The sequence below is a fragment of the Myxine glutinosa genome, chromosome 1 (assembly GCF_964187855.1).
Source record: "Myxine glutinosa chromosome 1, kmMyxGlut1.1, whole genome shotgun sequence".
Taxonomy (NCBI): Eukaryota; Metazoa; Chordata; class Myxini; order Myxiniformes; family Myxinidae; genus Myxine; species Myxine glutinosa.
Genome location: NC_136261.1, coordinates 191155472 through 191175310, shown reverse-complemented (window position 1 = coordinate 191175310; position 19839 = coordinate 191155472). Strand labels below are relative to the sequence as shown.

Below are 19839 nucleotides of genomic sequence, written 5' to 3'. Positions count from 1 at the left end.
GCTGCGACGGGACGTCCGCGACTGGGCCAACGCCTGCACACCCTGCCATCGGGCCAAGGTCCACCGGCATACCCAGGCTCCGCTGGCTCCCTTCACCGTGCCCGAGCGACGGTTCGACCACGTCCACGTGGACCTGGTGGGTCCCCTTCCCCCATCGCAGGGGTTCACCCACCTGCTTACCATGGTGGACAGGACCACCAGGTGGCCGGAGGCCGTGCCCCTCACCTCCACCACCACCGCTGACGTGGCCCAGGCGTTCATCGCCACCTGGGTCGCGCGTTTCGGCGCACCGGCGGACATCTCGTCGGACCGCGGCCCACAGTTCACGTCCGAACTATGGGGCGCGATCGCCCGCACGTTGGGCGTTACCCTACACCGCACCACGGCTTACCACCCCCAGGCCAATGGGTTGTGCGAGTGGTTCCACCGCTCCATGAAGGCCGCACTCATGGCCGGCCTCCAGGACGACGGCTGGGCCGACCGGCTCCCGTGGGTCCTTTTGGGCCTACGCACGGCCCCCATGGAGGACCTCCAGGCGTCCACCGCCGAGCTGGTGTACAGCCAGGCCCTCCGCGTACCGGGCGAGTTCATGCCCGACGCCACCAGCCCCTGGTCCGCCACGCGCCAGCGCACGGACTTCCAGGAGGCCACCCGACGTTTCGCCCCGGTGCCCACGTCCCGCCAATGGCGACCCCCAATCCTACGTCCCTCCAACACTCCGCTCGGCGGAGTACGTCTTCGTGCGCCACGACGCGCACCGGGGGCCGCTCCGACCACCATACGACGGACCCTTCCGGGTCCTACGACGGGACAACAAGTCCTTCATCGTCAGCATCGGCGGCCGGGCGGACCGGATTTCGCTGGACCGCCTCAAACCGGCCCACATGGACGTCGGCCAGCCGCCACGGCTGGCTCTCCCACCACGGCGCGGCCGCCCCCCGTCCACTGCACCCCCATCCGACCACCCGCCACCACACCGGACTGGCCAGGGGTCGTTTCGGGCGGGTCATCCGGACCCCCCTCAGGTCGACCTTCCTGGATCAAGTCCATTCTGGGGGGGCGTGTGTAGCGACCCATGGGTCCCCCAAGCGAGACCAGCAGCAGAATCTCCTTGCTCCAGCCGGTGACGTCACCGGCGGACAACCTCGGCGCCGGGGTGGCTGGTCACGTGACCACCAAAGCGTGCTGCGCGTGCGGTTATAATCCTTTGCACCTGTCGGTCACGTGACCACCGAAACACGCCTCGTCTGAGAGGTGTGGCTTTCGGTTTCGGTTATGCTTTCTGGTTTTGGATATATATGCAGCCCGATAGACGGGCTTTTCAGAGTTCCCGAGTTGGTTTTTACAATAAACATCTTCTCGGACGAGTTTGTGTCTTGCCCGTCATTTCGTCCGTCTCAAGCAAGAGCCCGGCTCTTCAACGTCATAATTTGACAGGGACAGCGCTTCGTCTGATCAGTTTAAAATTTATTGAGTGTGATCTATGCAACAATTATATTAGAGAATATAAATTTATGATGTAATCGCTCAAGTGATCTGGCAGCCATATTGGATCAAAGAAAAAAACCCTTCAAAAACAGAAGAGTTGGCTCGCACCAAGTTGACTGCCCAGGGTAAGTATTCTATGAATACCATCTAGTTTTGGCAAGTGTTACAACTAAATTAACTTTATTATTGTGTTACTGTCGTTATTAATAGGTAAATAATGAGAGTACAAGTCAGGAGACGACGATGGTTCACGAGCGAGCGGTATTCAATGACAAAGGACGGACTATAACCGAAACAGGCCCGGACAGGACAGGCCCGAAATGTCAAAACGAAGGTTACTGGCCTTGAAATGAGATAGAAAATAATGTATAATCAGTTATGAGGTTAGTTAGCTACACAATACCGAAAATTCGGTGAAAAATGAAATGAAAAAAAAAATGAAAAATCGAGCTCCGTGGTGCTAGACACATGACATTGGCCTAACCAAATATCGAAACCCCTGTCAGATTCCACCAAACCCCTCGGAGAAGATGTAGCTTGAACTCGTTTACCACCTAAAAAGACATCTTTTTCGGGCGTGGCTCCGCCCACAATGGGCGCAATACGCCCACTCTAGGCAGGACACAACTAGATCATGTTATCAACCTCCCACCCAAGTTTCATCAAGATCGGATGATATCATCGGGTAGTTATGCTGCGCACAGACAGACACACAGACAGACGCACACACATGACGAATATAGTGGTCACTTGATAACTCGTGAACCAATAATGTCACTTGCAACTAATGCCATCGTTATACGAAGCATATGGCTTTGCTTTCAGACCGAAAAATTATGGTTAGGAAACGAAGCGTAATTATCCCATAAGAAATAATGGAAAACGAGCTCCCGCATAACGAAGGAGGTATAAAGACACATAGCCCATTCATTAAGCGGGGGATGCATGTGGAGAGCACAGGAAACCTCTTAGCTCGGCATCCATGGGGAGGAGAAAATTTCCTGCTTATTGTCCCACTGGACATGGAGAGAAAAATGACATCAAATAGAGAGTGTCGCCAGTATCCAGAGTGCCCACCAGGGAGTTACATCACTTCCCCCAAGCTCAGCAGCTGTGTTTGTCTGAAATCAAGTCCTGTGTTGTCTCATATATTTGTCTGCATGTCTGTGCACGATTTTTTTTATTGCAACTCCTCCATGAGCCTGAGACTCCAGAAAAAAGGAAGAAAGTTGCATATTAAAGGATCAAAAAATGCATATTTCCTTTGGCTGAGTCCGTGCTAAGCAAGGTTTCGTTGTAGAATGTTTAGAACTCAGCAGAGATATTTCTAACCAAACACGAGGCAAGTGATAAAATAATTGGAGAAACAAGATGGAATACCTGGTGATAAGGCAGCAGCAGCCAGACTTCACAAGTAGTTGCCTTGTCCATCTCTCTCGTCCCGACAAGAGTAAGCACGTTTGGGTGCTGGAACAGCTGGTGTGCATGAGCTTCAGACAAGGCCGCATGCTTGCTTTCTTTGTCATGACAAACGATGCGCTTCAATGCGTAGAAATGACCATCATGTAAGCCCTCCACCAAATCCACGTAGCTGAACCCGCTGCCAAGAATACCAATCATTATAACAGTTTTCACACAAATATGTCAATATCAGCATACGAAGGTCATCACAATTATTGTCATGCCAGTTCTAACTTTATAAGTAAAAGGGAAGAGGGGATCACATGATCACATGTACATGGCTGGTTTCTTTTTTGTTGTTTTTTTTGTATACAAGATCGAGGCTCGTGTTAGAGCTGACATTAATCACAAAAAGACAAACTGATACATATAACATAAGATAAAGGGAGCGGTAGACAAGATGGGGGGAGAGAGGGAAGCACACAAGTACAACATTTGAGAGCAGGGACATCGGGAGATCTGTGGGAGGGAGAGGGCTTGGGGGGAGGAGGCACAGGAAGGGGGTGGGAGAGGTATAAAACACATGGATACTGCTAGGACTTCCAGGAAAGAAGTCGGAATTTCAAAAATGTGGATCTGGGGTGAATTAACGGGGTAGAAAAGATCAAGGTTTTGGATGGGGGAAGATAAGAGATGGTGGTGAACAGATGTTTTAAAGACCTGGAGGGAGGAGTGGGATTCAAGGGAGTGGGGGAGTTTGTTCCAGAGGCGGGAGAAAAGAGGAATGAAGGTGGGCAGAGAGTCTTGATTTTGGCAGTTTAACCATAAGACGGTTGCTGGCAGATCTTGTGCGACCTGTAGGAATATTTGGGGGGACAAAGCACAGAGAGAGCTGGGGGAGCAAGGCCAGAGAGGAGTCAATAGAAGACAGAAAGACCACCAACCAGCCTGCCTGTTGGTGCTCCTTATGAGAAGACGAGGTTCTTGGCTGATATTTCTCAGCACATGTCCATTGCTGAAATGGCAGCCGGATTCATCTCAATATTTACCGATATGTCTGGTAACAGCAAGTTTCTCACACTATTTCTTTGGTTTCAGTAATTAAAATGATGTCATCGAGTAACAAGGATGTGGCCATGGCAGAAAGCTTCAGCAAAGATGTCAGAACTCATGTCAAATACATGGTGATGCAGAGGAGTAATGCACATGTCATCCACCAACAATTTTCTGCAGTCCTTCTTAACGCTCATCCGCAATCTAGAACTGTTCAGCAATGGGTGTCACCCTTTCTAGGAGAGAAACAAGTACAAAACGTTTTAATTAAAACAAAAGCCGCGTCGATGTTACACAATGCCTAGATGCAGCTGTGCCTATAACGTCGATGTTATAGGCACAGGACATTCCTATTGATTCGATTACTTGATGTTATTTTTGTGCAAAGTGAAAATATATCTCGGCAATTTCCCGTGTGTGGCGACGAATTTTTAATATATCTCGGCATTTTCCCGTCTGTTATTTCAGGCGGTGTATGACTGACCATGCCGCGATTTAAAAAATATATATCTCGGCAATTTCCCGTGTGTGGCGACACGTGAACGAAGCTATGCTCCTCTCTCCACATTATTGTGACGATGTATAAATTAAATATTTCATCGTGACGATTGTCATCAAATGGACGAATTTTTAATATATCTCGGCATTTTCCCATCTGTTATTTCGGGCGGTGTATGACTGACCATGCCGCGATTTAAACAAAATATATATATCTCGGCATTTTCCCGTCTCTTATTTCGGGCGGTGTATGACTGACCATGCCGCGATTAAAAAAAAAAAAATCTCAATGGACTTGAAGTTACAGGCCTTTGAGAATTCATTTCGTTCTATAAAGGACAACTTTCATCGGATTTTCTTCCCGTTTTTTTTCAACCGAGTCTAAAACTATGTTAGCGACTGTGAAAAATGAAATGATATATCGAATTTGATTTGAAATAAAACTGTGAGAGAGAGGAAGACACCACGGGCCTACAAAACAGGCCTCAAAGCTATGCGAGTTAATAAAATGGTGGATATTTGTTTATATGAAGGCTCTCCCAGAATGGGTGGAGCTATGGTTCCCAGAATGGGTGGAGCTTTGAGGTTTTGTCTTCTCTGCAAGAACAAGAACAAGAAGAAGAACAACAACAACAGCAACACTATGACCAGCGTCTGCGACTCGGCTAAAAATACAACACAGATGTACACAGGAGCCAGCTTTCAGGCAGACAACCCAATAGTCGATTCAAGGACATGTCTTTGTTATTAATAAATTCTTGCTTCAAGGTTGTCATATCACAGTTCAAGAAACTGCGACATATTCAAGAATACCAAAGTCAACTGTGCATCGTGTTGTCACTGAAGGTCTGGAGAAAAGAAAGACGAATGCAGGAGAAAATGGAACCGGTATGCTCTGGATCAATATCTTTGGCGTTTTCATCGGGAGGATGACATTTGCTTCGATCGAATCATTGCTGAGGAAGAAACTTAGAACCACAACAAACAGCAACTAATTCTGTCCTGATAAATCATTCCAAGCAAGATAGAAAACACAATTTCCTCTTCACCGCACTCCAGGGTTTACATAATGGTAGAAAGAAAATGTCCTCCCTAACATTACATCGGTCATTGTGTCCGTGCATTGAAAAGAAAACTCAAAAGTACACGGTCTCCCAAAGCGCATTTCATTGTTGATTTAAATTTGGTTTTTCGAATACCCAGCGTGAATAGATGCATCCAATTCTTGTTTTTTTTTTAAACTTCTCATGCTGCACTTTAAAGCCATTAAACCTCAACCTCTATCTGATCATCCATGATAAGTGTCACAACACGTAGAAGCCAGAAAGTGCATCAGACCATGGAAGAAATAATGCCATGGTAAAGAAGAACACTCCTGATGGCTTTTGCATGTGGATTGCTGAGTGTCGATGTGCCAAGATTACCTGGTACCTCCGGTAGTGCACACTACAGCTGTAATTATATGACAGGAGACAGGATATTGAGTTCCATGAACATTTGAGTGTCAGGAACTCTATATCCCATCTCCCATCAAATGTCAACATTTTTTTTATCATTGAGAGAAAATACAGTGTGATGTGTTAAGTTTACCTGGTGATTACGAGTTCAAATCCCATGGAATGCTCCAGTATTAAGGAATAGGGTTCCAAATTTCTCAAAGCACAGTTTATCCTACTGGTCTTACCATGTCACAAATGGATTGTTGGCAAAAAAAATTGGCCAATTGGCCCATTATTGACCTTGTTACATATTTATGTGAATGTATGTGAATTACCATTCAGGTCTTTGCTTATCCGTGTGTAGTATATTAAGTTGTTGTGTAGTTGTTGTGGTTGGAGGGTCAGGAGCCCTTCTGAAAGAGTGGCCGGAAACGGAAGTGCCCGGAAACGGAAGAGGAAAAGACACGAGGAAAAAAAGGACGAGGCTTCTTCTTCCTCGCCCCGCACCGACGAAAGGTGGGATTGATTGAGCCGTGTGGAAAAGCGGCGTTCCCGAGCCTGTCTGGCGAGAGGAGTTACTGGGACGGATACCTGCCCGGTGGACGGCAAACTGTCGTGTGGCCGTGCACCGACCCAGCGTTTGGCGCCGTGCGCGACACCGTCTAAAAAGACGCGTACGGGTCGCCCGTTGGGGCCTACCACGCCTGGCAAGCGGCGTGGGGCTTTTGGCTTGCTTTCCCGTCCCCGCTTCGCGTGGCCGCGAGGGGCTGTAGCCGGGGTGCCGGGTACGATACCTGCCCGGTGGAAACACGTCCACCCGGGGTTCGTTCAACCGCCCGAGTGCGGCGACGCCGACCATCATCTTGGTCAGGAGGGGCCCAGAGACATTGTGCGGGACCGAGACCAAAAGGGGGTTGTGAGTACTCACCGGGACACACATATATAAGATGGCCATCTTACTCATAGGGAAGTGCTTGTGAATTGGGAATTGTTGATGGTTGTATATTGTTGATTGCTCGGGGAAAATCTCCGTGGTTGTGTCATTGAAATTGTATGGTATCATTACCATTGGAAATACTAGGGCATGCCCGTACGTGGGTGCCCGTTCCTTGCCAAAAAAAAAAAAAAACGCTACCCGTACGCTCTACCCCGCCCGTACGCCCGTACGCCCGTAAACAAAAAAAACAACGCTCTTTGCTTCCGCCCTTCGCTCTGGGAGAAATAATGCGCATAAGAAATCGAGAAATTATTATTTTCTCCGGAAGAAATCGAATTACGAACCGTAATGGCGCACGCGCTCGGCTCGGCTCGCAACAACGCGTTCTGTGATTGGCTGCCGGAAGTGAAGTCTTCACTGTCCGGAAGGTCGCAAATCGCAGTTGCGATGAATCGCAAATTAGTTTTAATTAGTTTTAAAACATAGTTTAACGGCAACATAGTTTGCCAACGTGAAATAAATGAATACGCTCTCAAATGTGCCGTCCGAGGCAGAGTCTGTTCGGCACGTTCGGCACACGTGATAGCTCGCTGCTCTCTGATTGGTTGAATCGTTTTTTGGACATAGCTCGGTAACTACTTCTCCGATTAATATGAAACCTTGAAAAGGCACATCCTCGGGTCCCCAGCAATATACCTGGCAAGTTTAAAGTATATCGGACCCGTGGTTGTCGAGAAACAGCGGTCACAGACATACAAACATACAAACATACATACATACATACATACATACATACATACATACATACATACACACAGAGATTACTGGAATTATAGATAGATATCCTTGAACATCAGTTGTCTCCTGGGTGAAATTCATATGGATTGCGTGGCGAAAGCGCATATATAATACAGCTTGCTGGCGGAGTTCCTCTCACGGTCCGGGGGTCACCGAGACCAGGTATTCACCGAGGGGACCACGTAACAACCTCCACAGAGAGGATCATCTGCATGCTTCCACTGATCTGGCGTGCATGTGTTCTGATGTTAAGATTTTGCGGATAATTCTTAAATGTCTTGATGCAAAGTGGGATGAACAGTAAATGCTTCCATATCCTCTCAAGTAATAACAAAATATTTAAACAAGTACAGATACATTCAAAGTACACCGCCCCCATGCCAAATAATTAAATATCCTACAGCGCGGCATTGCCGGGGTGCCTTTGGCGCCCGGCAATACCGCAGTGCAGCTCATAGAGGCTGCATTGGGAAGGAGAGGTATACACTAATTGATTGATTAATTGTATAACAAGTACAGATACATTCAAAGTACACCGCCCCCATGCCAAATAATTAAATATGCAACAGTGCGGCATTGCCGGGGCGCCTCCGGCGCCCTGCAATACCGCAGTGCAGCTCATAGAGGCTGCATTGGGAGGGAGAGGGGTACACTAATTGATTGATTAATTGTATAATTAAAATCAATAAAAGATTATCACAAAATATTTTCTTAATCAATTGGCTAATAGCATAACTAAACCACTCGTGCTTCATCCGAAGATGAATCTTTTAGAAATTTAATTAAATAACTCATTAATAAAATTTTTAATAATTAATTGATTAATCAATAAATAATTAATCGATTAATCAATAAATAATTAATCGATTAAATGATTAATCAATAAATCAAAAATATCCTTGATAGCCAAATCACTTGGTTACTGTCATGTCCAAATATTAGCTTCCCAGCTCAAAAGGTGCCTGAGATGAGGCCAAATGAGAGAAAAAAGAAAAAAAAAGATTAATAATGAAAATAAATAAATAATAATCATTAAAAAATTAAATTATTAATCAATTCGGTCACAGAACACATAAACCACCACCATTTCATCAGAATCTGTAACTGATTATTTTATTTTTTTTAGTAATTAATCGAATAATTAAATAATTAATCGATTAATTGATTAATCAATAAATCAAAAATATCCTTGATAGCCACATCACTTGGTCACTCATGTCCAAATATTAGCTTCCGAGCTCAAAAGGTGCCTGAGATATTGGCCAAATGAGAAAGAAAATAAATAAATGATTAATAATGAAAATAAATAAATAATAATCCAAAAAAAATTAAATTATTAATCAATTCGGTCAGAGAACACATAAACCACCATCATTTCATCAGAATGTGTAACTACAAAAAAAATAAAAATTTAGTCATTAATCAAATAATTAAATAATTAATCGACTAATTGATTAATTAATTAATAAAAAATAGCCTTTGCAGTCAAATCACCTGGTCATGGGCATGTCCAAATATCAGCTTCCTAACTCAAAAGGTGCCTGAGTTAATGGTCAGAAGAGAAAGGAAATTTAATTAATTAAATAAGTACTTAATTAATCGCGAATAATTAAATAACTCCTCAATTAATTGATTAATCAAAAAACAAAAAAAAGAAGTTTTTGACAAAGGACTTGCTCACTATTGTGCCGAAATTTCAGCTTCCTAGCTCAAAGGATGGCTGAGATATCGCCCGGACAAACAAACAAGGAAGAAAGAAAGGAAGAAAGAAAGAAAACAAACAAACAAACAACCAGAGTGACAAGCGTTACGCCGAAGTCCCCCGTCATTGAAGTGATGTGAGTTGACAAAGTGGAAGACGCAAGGCGGCCATCTTGGATTTTGACGTGGCGACCCAATTTTCAATAGCGTTCTACCTTATGCCGAGATACACCCACACACCAGATTAGAAGTTGGTACTTCGCTTATTTTTCAATTATTATTATTATTAATTATTACCATCTTCACTGCCTAGTGTTGGCTTAGCGGTTAGGGTGCCGGCTTGGGATCCTAGGATCCTGGGTTTGAATCCCGGTCAATCGCTGAATTAACACCAGGGGGGTTGACTCAGCCTGTCATCCTTCCGAGGTCGGCAAATTGAGTACCAGCTTGCTGGGATGAATGATCACAGTGTGTACCCTGGTTTAGAATAGGTATACCGTATCCCTGCGCATCGTAAGAGGCGACCAAGGGTTGGCGTCAGGAAGGGCATCCGGCCGTAAAAACATTGCCTCAAACAGGGAACCATGATTGTCATGGGGCCCGCAAGGCTAACCCCCACTCTAGCGGGGAAAATGGCCTTAAAACGATCATTCATTCACTTCGCTTATTTTTCAAGATATTTCGCTCACAAGGTTCAGACATATATATGGTGGCGGACATCTTGGATTTTGACGTGGCGACCCAATTTTCAATTGCGTTCTTCCTTATGCCTAGATACACCCACACACCAAATTAGAAGTTGGTACTTCGCTTATTTTTCAAGATATTTCGCTCACAAGGTTCAGACATATATATGGTGGCGGACATCTTGGATTTTGACGTGGCGACCCAATTTTCAATAGCGTTCTTCCTTATGCCTAGATACACCCACACACCAGATTGGAAGTTGGTACTTCGCTTATTTTTCAAGATATTTCGTTCACAAGGTTCAGACATATATATGGTGGTGGCCATCTTGGATTTTGACGTGGCGACCCAATTTTCAATTGCGTTCTTCCTTATGCCTAGATACACCCACACACCAAATTAGAAGTTGGTACTTCGCTTATTTTTCAAGATATTTCGCTCACAAGGTTCAGACATATATATGGTGGCGGCCATCTTGGATTTTGACGTGGCGACCCAATTTTCAATAGCGTTCTTCCTTGTGCCGAGATACACCCACACCCCAAATTAGAAGTTGGTACTTCGCTTATTTTTCAAGATATTTCGCTCACAAGGTTCAGACATATATATGGTGGCGGCCATCTTGAATTTTGACGTGGCGACCTAATTTACAATAGCGTTCTTCCTTATGCCGAGATACACCCACACACCAAATTAGAAGTTGGTACTTCGCTTATTTTTCAAGATATTCATCTCACAAGGTTCAGACATACATGGCGGCGGCCATCTTGGATTTTGACGTTGCGACCCAATTTTCAACAGCGTTCTTCCTTATGCCTAGATACACCCACACACCAGATTAGAAGTTGGTACTTCGCTTATTTTTCAAGATATGCAGGTTACAAGGTTCCGACATACATGGCATCAGAGACATACATGGCGGCGGCCATCTTGGATTTTGACGTGGGTTGCACCCACACACCAAATTCGAATGCGGTCCTTCACTTACGCATGCACGCACACCCGCACGGACGGACGGACGGACGGACACACGGACGGAGGGGAAAGCCATAGTCACCCTTTCGCTCCGCAGTGCGACGGGGGACAAAAACGGAGTACTCCCTTTCAGCGTGCGTCACTGCCGAGCCGCCTACGGTGCCCAGCAATGACGACTTGCAATGCTTGGAGATGGCATAGGAAAGGAGCGGTGTACAATACAATCCAGAGATTACTTTATCATTACCTTTATCATTCTTACCTTTATCCATCTTGTCTGGAAAACTTCTTTCGATATCTGGTGACTTTAATTGTTACAGGGATAATCTTTAATAAAAGTGCAAGTGTTTCTCCATACTCTCGAAGTCTTAAATCTCTGCCAAGTCGTACAACAAGCAACTAATTATTCTCCATTCGCATGCAGCACAAGGCTGTGAGGGAGCAACATTGGCTGAGGACGTGGTTGTGCCACAGAGCAGTGCCCTCAGCTCGTTAGGGCAGGAATTTTGAATTTGGACATGGTGCCAACGATAGCTTTGTGAAGCTTTGTCTTTGTGAAGGACATCTTTTTTTTTTGTCTTCTTTTTTTTTTTGTATACAAGATCGAGGCTCGAGTAAGAGCTAACATTAATCACAAAAAGATAAACTGGCATATAAAACATAAGATAAAGGGAGCGGGAGACAAAATGGGGAGAGAGAGAAGCACACAAGTACAACATTTGAGAGCAGGGACATCGGGAGATCTGTGGGAGGGTGAGCGCTTGGGGAGAGCGACATGTGAAGTGGGGGGGGGGGGGGCGGGAGGGAGGGGTTAACACATAGGCACTGTCGGACTTCCAGGAAAGAAGTCGGAATTTCAAAAAAGTGGATCTGGGGTGAATTAACCACGATAGAAAAGATCAAGGTTTTGGATGGGGGAAGATAAGAGATGGTGGTGAACAGATGTTTTAAAGACCTGGAGGGAGGAGTGGGATTGAAGAGAGTGAGGGAGTTTGTTCCAGAGGTGGGAGAAAAGAGGAATGAAGGAGTGAAGGTGAGCAGAGAGTCTTGATTTTGGCAGTTTAACCAGAAGAGGGTTACTGGCAGATCTTGTGCGACATGCAGGAATATTTGGGGAACACAGCACAGACAGAGCTGGGGGAGCTAGGCCAGAGAGGAGTCGGTAGAAGACAGAAAGTCCACCAACCTGCCTGCCAACCTACCAACTTGCTTATCTGTTGGTGCTCCTTATGAGAAGACGAGGTTCTTGGCTGATATTTCTCAGCACATGTCCATTGCTGAAATGGCAGCCGGATTCATCTCAATATTTACCGATATGTCTGGTAACAGCAAGTTTCTCACACTATTTCTTTGGTTTCAGTAATTAAAATGATGTCATCGAGTAACAAGGATGTGGCCATGGCAGAAAGCTTCAGCAAAGATGTCAGAACTCATGTCAAATACATGGTGATGCAGAGGAATAATGCACATGTCATCCACCAACAATTTTCTGCAGTCCTTCTTAACGCTCATCCGCAATCTAGAACTGTTCAGCAATGGGTGTCACCCTTTCTAGGAGAGAAAAAATACAACACAGATGTACACAGGAGCCAGCTTTCAGGCAGACAACCCATCAGTCGATTCAAGGACATGTCTTTGTTATTAATAAATTCTTGCTTCAAGGTTGTCATATCACAGTTCAAGAAACTGCGACATATTCAAGAATACCAAAGTCAACTGTGCATCGTGTTGTCACTGAAGGTCTTGAGAAAAGAAAGACGAATGCAGGAGAAAATGGAACCGGTATGCTCTGGATCAATATCTTTGGCGTTTTCATCGGGAGGATGACATTTGCTTCGATCGAATCATTGCTGAGGAAGAAACTTAGAACCACAACAAACAGCAACTAATTCTGTCCTGATAAATCATTCCAAGCAAGATAGAAAACACAATTTCCTCTTCACTGCACTCCAGGGTTTACATAATGGCAGAAAGAAAATGTCCTCCCTGACATTACATCGGTCATTGTGTCCGTGCATTGAAAAGAAAACTCAAAAGTACACGGTCTCCCAAAGCGCATTTCATTGTTGATTTAAATTTGGTTTTTGGAATACCCAGCGTGAATAGATGCATCCAATTCTTGGTTTTTAAAAACTTCTCATGCTGCACTTTAAAGCCATTAAACCTCAACCTCTATCTGATCATCCATGATAAGTGTCACAACACGTAGAAGCCAGAAAGTGCATCAGACCATGGAAGAAATAATGCCATGGTAAAGAAGAACACTCCTGATGGCTTTTGCATGTGGATTGCTGAGTGTCGATGTGCCAAGATTACCTGGTACCTCCGGTAGTGCACACTACAGCTGTAATTATATGACAGGAGACAGGATATTGAGTTCCATGAACATTTGAGTGTCAGGAACTCTATATCCCATCTCCCATCAAATGTCAACTTTTTTTTTTTATCATTGAGAGAAAATACAGTGTGATGTGTTAAGTTTACCTGGTGATTACGAGTTCAAATCCCATGGAATGCTCCAGTATTAAGGAATAGTGTTCCAAGTTTCTCAAAGCACAGTTTATCTTACTGGTGTTACCATGTCACAAATGGATTACAACATACAACAACAACAGGCATTTTAAGGCCATTTTCCCTGCTAGAGCGGGGGTTAGCCTTGCGGTCCCCATGACAATCTTCTCCATTTTGCCCTATTTTCTGCATCTCTCCTTGTTAACCCCCTTGCCCGCATTTCTTCTTCCACCATCTTTAGCCAAGTCTTTCTCGGTCTTCCCCGTCATCTACTTCCTTCTACATTCATTTCCATCACTCTTCTCAACCAGTCACTTTCATCCTTCCTCAACACGTGACCAAACCATCTCAACCTGTTCCTCTTCACAGCATCAATCACAGGCTCTATTCCCATCATTTTTCGCAATTCATCATTTGTCTTCCTCTCTCTCAACGATACTCCGCACATCCACCGAACCATTCGCATTTCCACCCTTTCCAACCTTCGTTGCTGCTCTGCATTCATGACCCGTGTCTCGCTCCCATAAATCATAACACTTCTCACACATGCAGCATACACCTTTCCCTTCAGCTTCAACGACACTCCCCTCATCATCAGCACGCCACTCAGTTCCCGAAACTTCTTCCATGCACATCTCACTCGAGCAACCGTTGCCGAGTCTGATCCACCTTCTCCATTCAGCATGTCTCCGAGGTAGCAAAATGTTTTCACACCTTCCAGCTTCACGCCGTCTCCAAGATCCAACTCAACATTTCCTTCATCTGCACAAATGGCACAAATGGATTGTTGGCAAAAAAACCCAATTGGCCCATTAATGACCTCCACAGAGAGGATCATCTGCGTGCTTCCACGGATCTGGTGTACATGTGTTCTGATGTTCAGATTTTGCAGATAATTCTTAAATGTCTTGATGCAAAGTGGGATGAACAGTAAATGCTTCCATATCCTCCCAAATAATAACAAAAGATTTAAATACAATCCAGAGATTACTTTATCATTACCTTTATCCTTACCTTTATCCATCTTGTCTGGAAAACTTCTTTACATATCTGGTGACTTTAATTGTTACAGGGATAATCTTTAAAAGTGCAAGTGTTTCTCCATACTCTCGAAGTCTTAAATCTCTGCCAAGTCGTACAACAAGCAACTAATTATTCTCCATTCGCATTCAGCACAAGGCTGTGAGGTAGCAACATTGGCTGAGGACGTGGTTGTGCCACGGATGAAGTGCCCTCTGCTAGTTAGGGCAGGAATTTGGAATTTGGCCATGGTGTCAACGACAGCTTACCTAGTCTTTGCGAAGGGCATCTTTTTTTTTTCTTCTTTTTTTTTTGTATACAAGATCGAGGCTCGTGCAAGAGCTAACATTAATCACAAAAAGACAAACTGACATATAAAACATAAGATAAAGTGAGTGGGAGACAAGATGGGAAGAGAGAGAAGCACACAAGTACAACATTTGAGAACAGGGACATCGGGAGATCTGTGGGAGGGAGAGGGCTTGGGGGGAGCGGCATGTGAAGGGGGGGAGGAAGGGGTTAACACATAGACACTGCTAGGGCTTCCAGGAAAGAAGTCGGAATTTCAAAAAAGTGGATCTGGGGTGAATTAACGAGGATAGAAAAGATCAATGTTTTGGATGGGGGAAAATAAGAGATGGTGGTGAACAGCTGTTTTAAAGACCTGGAGGGAGGAGTGGGATTGAAGAGAGTGAGGGAGTTTGTTCCAGAGGTGGGAGAAAAGGGGAATGAAAGAGTGAAGGTGAGCAGAGAGTCTTCATTTTGGCAGTTTAACCAGAAGAGGGTTTCTGGCAGATCTTGTGCAACCTGTCGGAATATTTGGGGGACAGAGCACAGACAAGCTGGGCGAGCAAGGCCAGAGAGGAGTCGGTAGAAGACAGAAAGACCACCAACCTGCCTGCGGTGAGTGAGTGAAAGACCCTCGGAGTTAGCTTCATCGCAGGAGATTCCAATGATTCTGAAAGCTTTGGTTTGAACAGCATGAAGCCGAGCTAGGTGTGAGGCAGGAGCACCATCGTGGGATCTTTTACGTCCACCAACTAATGCCAGCAGATGGGACACCCGTTAAACGCCCATCCGAGGGACGAGGGACGGAACACTTAACGATGAATCACCCAGCCTGTGAAGCTGGGTCGGGATTCGAACCGAGGCGAGATAGCTCAGAAATTAGATCAATTATATACTGGCCTTAAAATTAAATATGTGTGTCAATCCTGACAAATATCATGGTGTCAATCGTTCACTCCAGAAAGATCGTTAAACTATCTCACCTAACTATTTGAATGGTCAGTCACTGGAAGAGGTTCAGTGCCATGAACCTTTCGGCCTCACCATGACCTCTCCTGCGTCGACCACAAAGCAAAGCTGGCCTCTAAAGCCAGGTGGTTCTAAGTCCTTGATTAATCAGAACTACACTCGGCCTACAAAGCATTGGTCAGTAGCTCAATGGAGTACTCGTTCCCTTCCCAGCTCTTCCTGAATGCATGCGTTCTTCCAGTAACTTCCTCATGGTTAAATTCCCAAGATCTAGGCTTACTATACACATAAACAATTTTCAGCCATTTGCGAAGCTGCCTTCCAGAGACGGTTCAATTGCATTCCGTTGTCCAGTGATTCAAGCAAGCGATGGACTACGATCTCATCCATACCTGCAATATTTTCTACCCCCTTTAACTCCACCCCATACAACCCTCTTACTTGCAAGCTGCTGTGTTTTCACATACTCCCCTACCCTCCATCATCTCTCATCTCATGTTTTGTCCCCTCCCTTCTCTACTCTGTTGTTGGCTCATTCCCTTGATTCTTGTATCCAACTGTTCCCCCACTGTCACGCATTGCCCATTTACCCTTGGTCAGCTCACTCTTCCAAAAGCCTCAATTTTGTATACATAAAAGCACAACGTTTGTTTCGTGACTACTAATAGAAGATAGGAAAGCTAGCTTCAAGATCTCAAGCAAAAGACAGCAAGCCGTGGGATGCAGCACCGCCTATGGGCAATAAATCAGACAGCAGTTTGTTTTGTGAAAACCCTGATCCTGTCGAGTATCAAACTCAAATCGAGCAGCTCAAGGACGAGCACACTAACATCCGAGCTCTTCGGCTTTCCAAATTATTCTACACTTCAGATAGTATCCAATCAACAACAACAACAACAACAGGCATTTTAAGGCCATTTTCCCTGCAAGAGCGGGGGTTAGCCTTGCGGTCCCCATGACAATCTTCTCCATTTTGCCCTATTTTCTGCATCTCCCCTTGTTAACCCCCTTGCCCGCATTTCTTCTTCGACCATCTTTAGCCAAGTCTTTCTCGGTCTTCCCCGTCCGCTACTTCCTTCTACATTCATTTCCATCACTCTTCTCAACCAGTCACTTTCATCCTTCCTCAACACATGACCAAACCATCTCAAACTGTTTCTCTTCACAGCATCCATCACAGGCTCTATTCCCATCATCTTTCGCAATTCATCATTTGTCTTCCTCTCTCTCAACGATACTCCACACATCCACCGAACCATTCGCATTTCCACCCTTCGTTGCTGCTCTCCGTTCATTACCCATGTCTCGCTCCCATAAATCATAACACTTCTCACACATGCAGCATACACCTTTCCCTTCAGCTTCAACGACACTCTCCTCCTCGTCAGCACGCCACTCAGTTCCCGAAACTTCTTCCATGCACATCTCACTCTGGCAACCGTTGCCGAGTCTGATCCACCTTCTCCATTCAGCATGTCTCCTAGGTAACAAAATGTTTTCACACCTTCCAGCTTCACGCAGTCTCCAAGATCCAACTCAACATTTCCTCCATCTGCAGCTCCCTCTGTGCACACCTTACACTTGAATGTAGCTGCCACACTGGTTAATGACCCTCTCAAACCACTACATTTTTGATGAACCCACTCAGCGCACATTGTACATTGAATGGAATTCACTCCGACACCGTTCCTGCACACAGCACACGGCCACTTCCCAGTTCTTTCCACCTCACCACATGCTTTACCACTGCCATCACCTTCGTTTTTCCGATATTCACCTGCAGACCTTTGTTCTCTATACATTCCTTCCACTTGTTCATCTTCTCCTTCATCCATCCATACTTTCTGCAATCAACACCAGATCATCTGCACACAACAACTCCCACGGTAAACCCTCCTTTACGTTCCGAGCCAGCACCTCCATCACAGCTACAAATAGTAGTGGACTTAGTACCGAGCCCTGATGCACTCCCACCTTCACCTCAAATTCACCACTGTTCCCGTCCTTCGTCCTTAAAGCTGTGCGCGCTCTTTTGTACATTGCCATCACTACTCTGATCAACCATTCCTCCACTCCTAACTTCCTCAATGCCCATGTCACTACTTCGCGTGGAACCCAATCAAATGCTTTCTCCAGATCAACAAACCCAAGAAACAACTTCTTCCTCTTCTCCATGTACTTCTCCTGCAATTGCGTCACAATAGAAAGCACGTCTGTCGTTCCTCTTCCTGGCATAAATCCAAACTGCATTTCGTCAATCTTCCCTTTCTTCCTTATCCTCCTCTACAACACCCTTTCCAATACCTTAATTCCATGCTCCAATAACTTTATCGCTCGATACGAGCCACAGTCCAGAGGGTCACCTTTCCCCTTGTATAGAGGGATGAGGGTACTCAGTTCCCAATCCATTGGAATGCGGCCTTCTTTCACCACCAGTTTACAGATCTCTGTCATTCTCTTCACACCCCAACTTCCCGCTGCCTTCAACATATCTCCCACAACTCCCGTCGGCCCTCCCGCTTTTCTACTTTTCTTTGCTTTTATCGCTTCCTCAACTGCCTTCTCGGTTATCTTCTCTGCCGGTCCTAAAACTGGGTTACTCTCTATGTTGCCATCCCATTCATTCTCTGTATTCAACAGTATTTCCATATATCTCTTCCATCTTCCTTTAATTCCATCTGGGTCCACAACGATTTGTCCCACTTCATCCTTCAAGCAACTCACCCCCATCACATCATACCTCTCTTTCGCTATCTGCTTTGCAATCCTGAATACCGCTCTCTGACCCTCTTCCAAATCCAAGCGTTCTCCGAACATTTTCCTACATGCCTCCTGCACCTTTGCTACCTCTTTCTTTGCAGCCTTCTTGGCTGCCTTATAACTTTCATGCTCTGCTTTTTCTGCCCCGTACCCTTTGCCTTCTGCCACTCCTTGAACTTCTTCCTCTTCTCATCAATCTTCTTTCCAACTTCATCATCCCACCACCATGTTTCCGAGTACCTCGGTGGTCCTTTTGTCCATCCACATACCTCACCAACGGCTCCCAACAGACTGTCTGTCATTGACATCCAACCACTTTCAAGCTCAACCACATTATCCTCTACCATACTCAGCCTCTCTTTTAATGCCTCCCTCACTGTCACCTCCTTCAACCTCCACACCGTCATTCTCGGTTGGTACTTCACCCGCCGAGCTCTCCTCGCACCTTTCACCCTTATGTCGCAGACAACCAAGTGGTGCTGTCAAACAGCCTCCTCCCCGGGATCACCTTTATGTCCCGGAGGTGCCCCCTATCTCGCCTACGCACCAGCAGGTAGTCAACGGTTGTCGTTGACCCACCTGACGTGTATGTAACAAGCTTATTGTCAGCTCCATCAGAAAACTCCAAAATCCTTTCACCTTCTCCATTTCTCACACCATATCCATAACCCCCATGAACTCCCTCAAAACCGTCCATACTCCTTCCCACATGTCCATTTAGGTCTCCTCCAACCACAACAACTTCCTCATCTTTCACGTTTTCCATCAGCTTCTCTATTCCACATCAGAACTTGTCCTTCTCTTCATCGCTCCGACCAACCTGCGGAGCATATCCCGAGATGACGTTCACCGAAGAGCTTTCCAATCATCATTTTCACCATCATCAATCCATCACTCACTCTAGTCACACTCACCACACTGTCTACAATCTCCTCAGAAAACAGGACACCAACACCATTCACGCCCTCCAGGCACCCTTGCCACACAAACTTGTATTTCTGTCCCTGCCTACCCTTCACCATTCTCACACCACTTCCCTTCCATCTCGTCTCTTGCACACAACATATGTCCACTCTTCTTCTGATCAATACTTCCACCACTTCTCCTGATCTCCCTGTCATTGTCCCTTCATTCCATGTCCCAAATCTCAGATCCAATATCCAAATTAAGATCAGATCAGATAGTATCCAAACATTGTTTGTAAATGATTCAGGTTCACTATAAATCGACAGAATTATAAAAAAAAAAAAAAACAATCTCCCCACCTGTGGAATATCTAAGAAACCATTGGGAGCATCTAGTCTGACAGTATTA

The 19839-nt window shown here is 45.4% G+C and overlaps 1 protein-coding gene across 3 annotated transcripts in view; it reads right to left on the bottom strand.

The window, feature by feature from the left end:
* The window catches only part of STK16 (serine/threonine kinase 16), a 102252-nt gene that overhangs the window by 18443 nt on the left and 63970 nt on the right, over positions 1-19839 (bottom strand). For all 3 annotated transcript variants that reach the window (XM_068124171.2, XM_068124178.2, XM_078781576.1), the window contains one exon: positions 2869-3088. In XM_068124171.2, coding sequence (XP_067980272.2) covers positions 2869-3088 — 220 coding nt within the window. The remainder of the gene's footprint in view (positions 1-2868; positions 3089-19839) is intronic.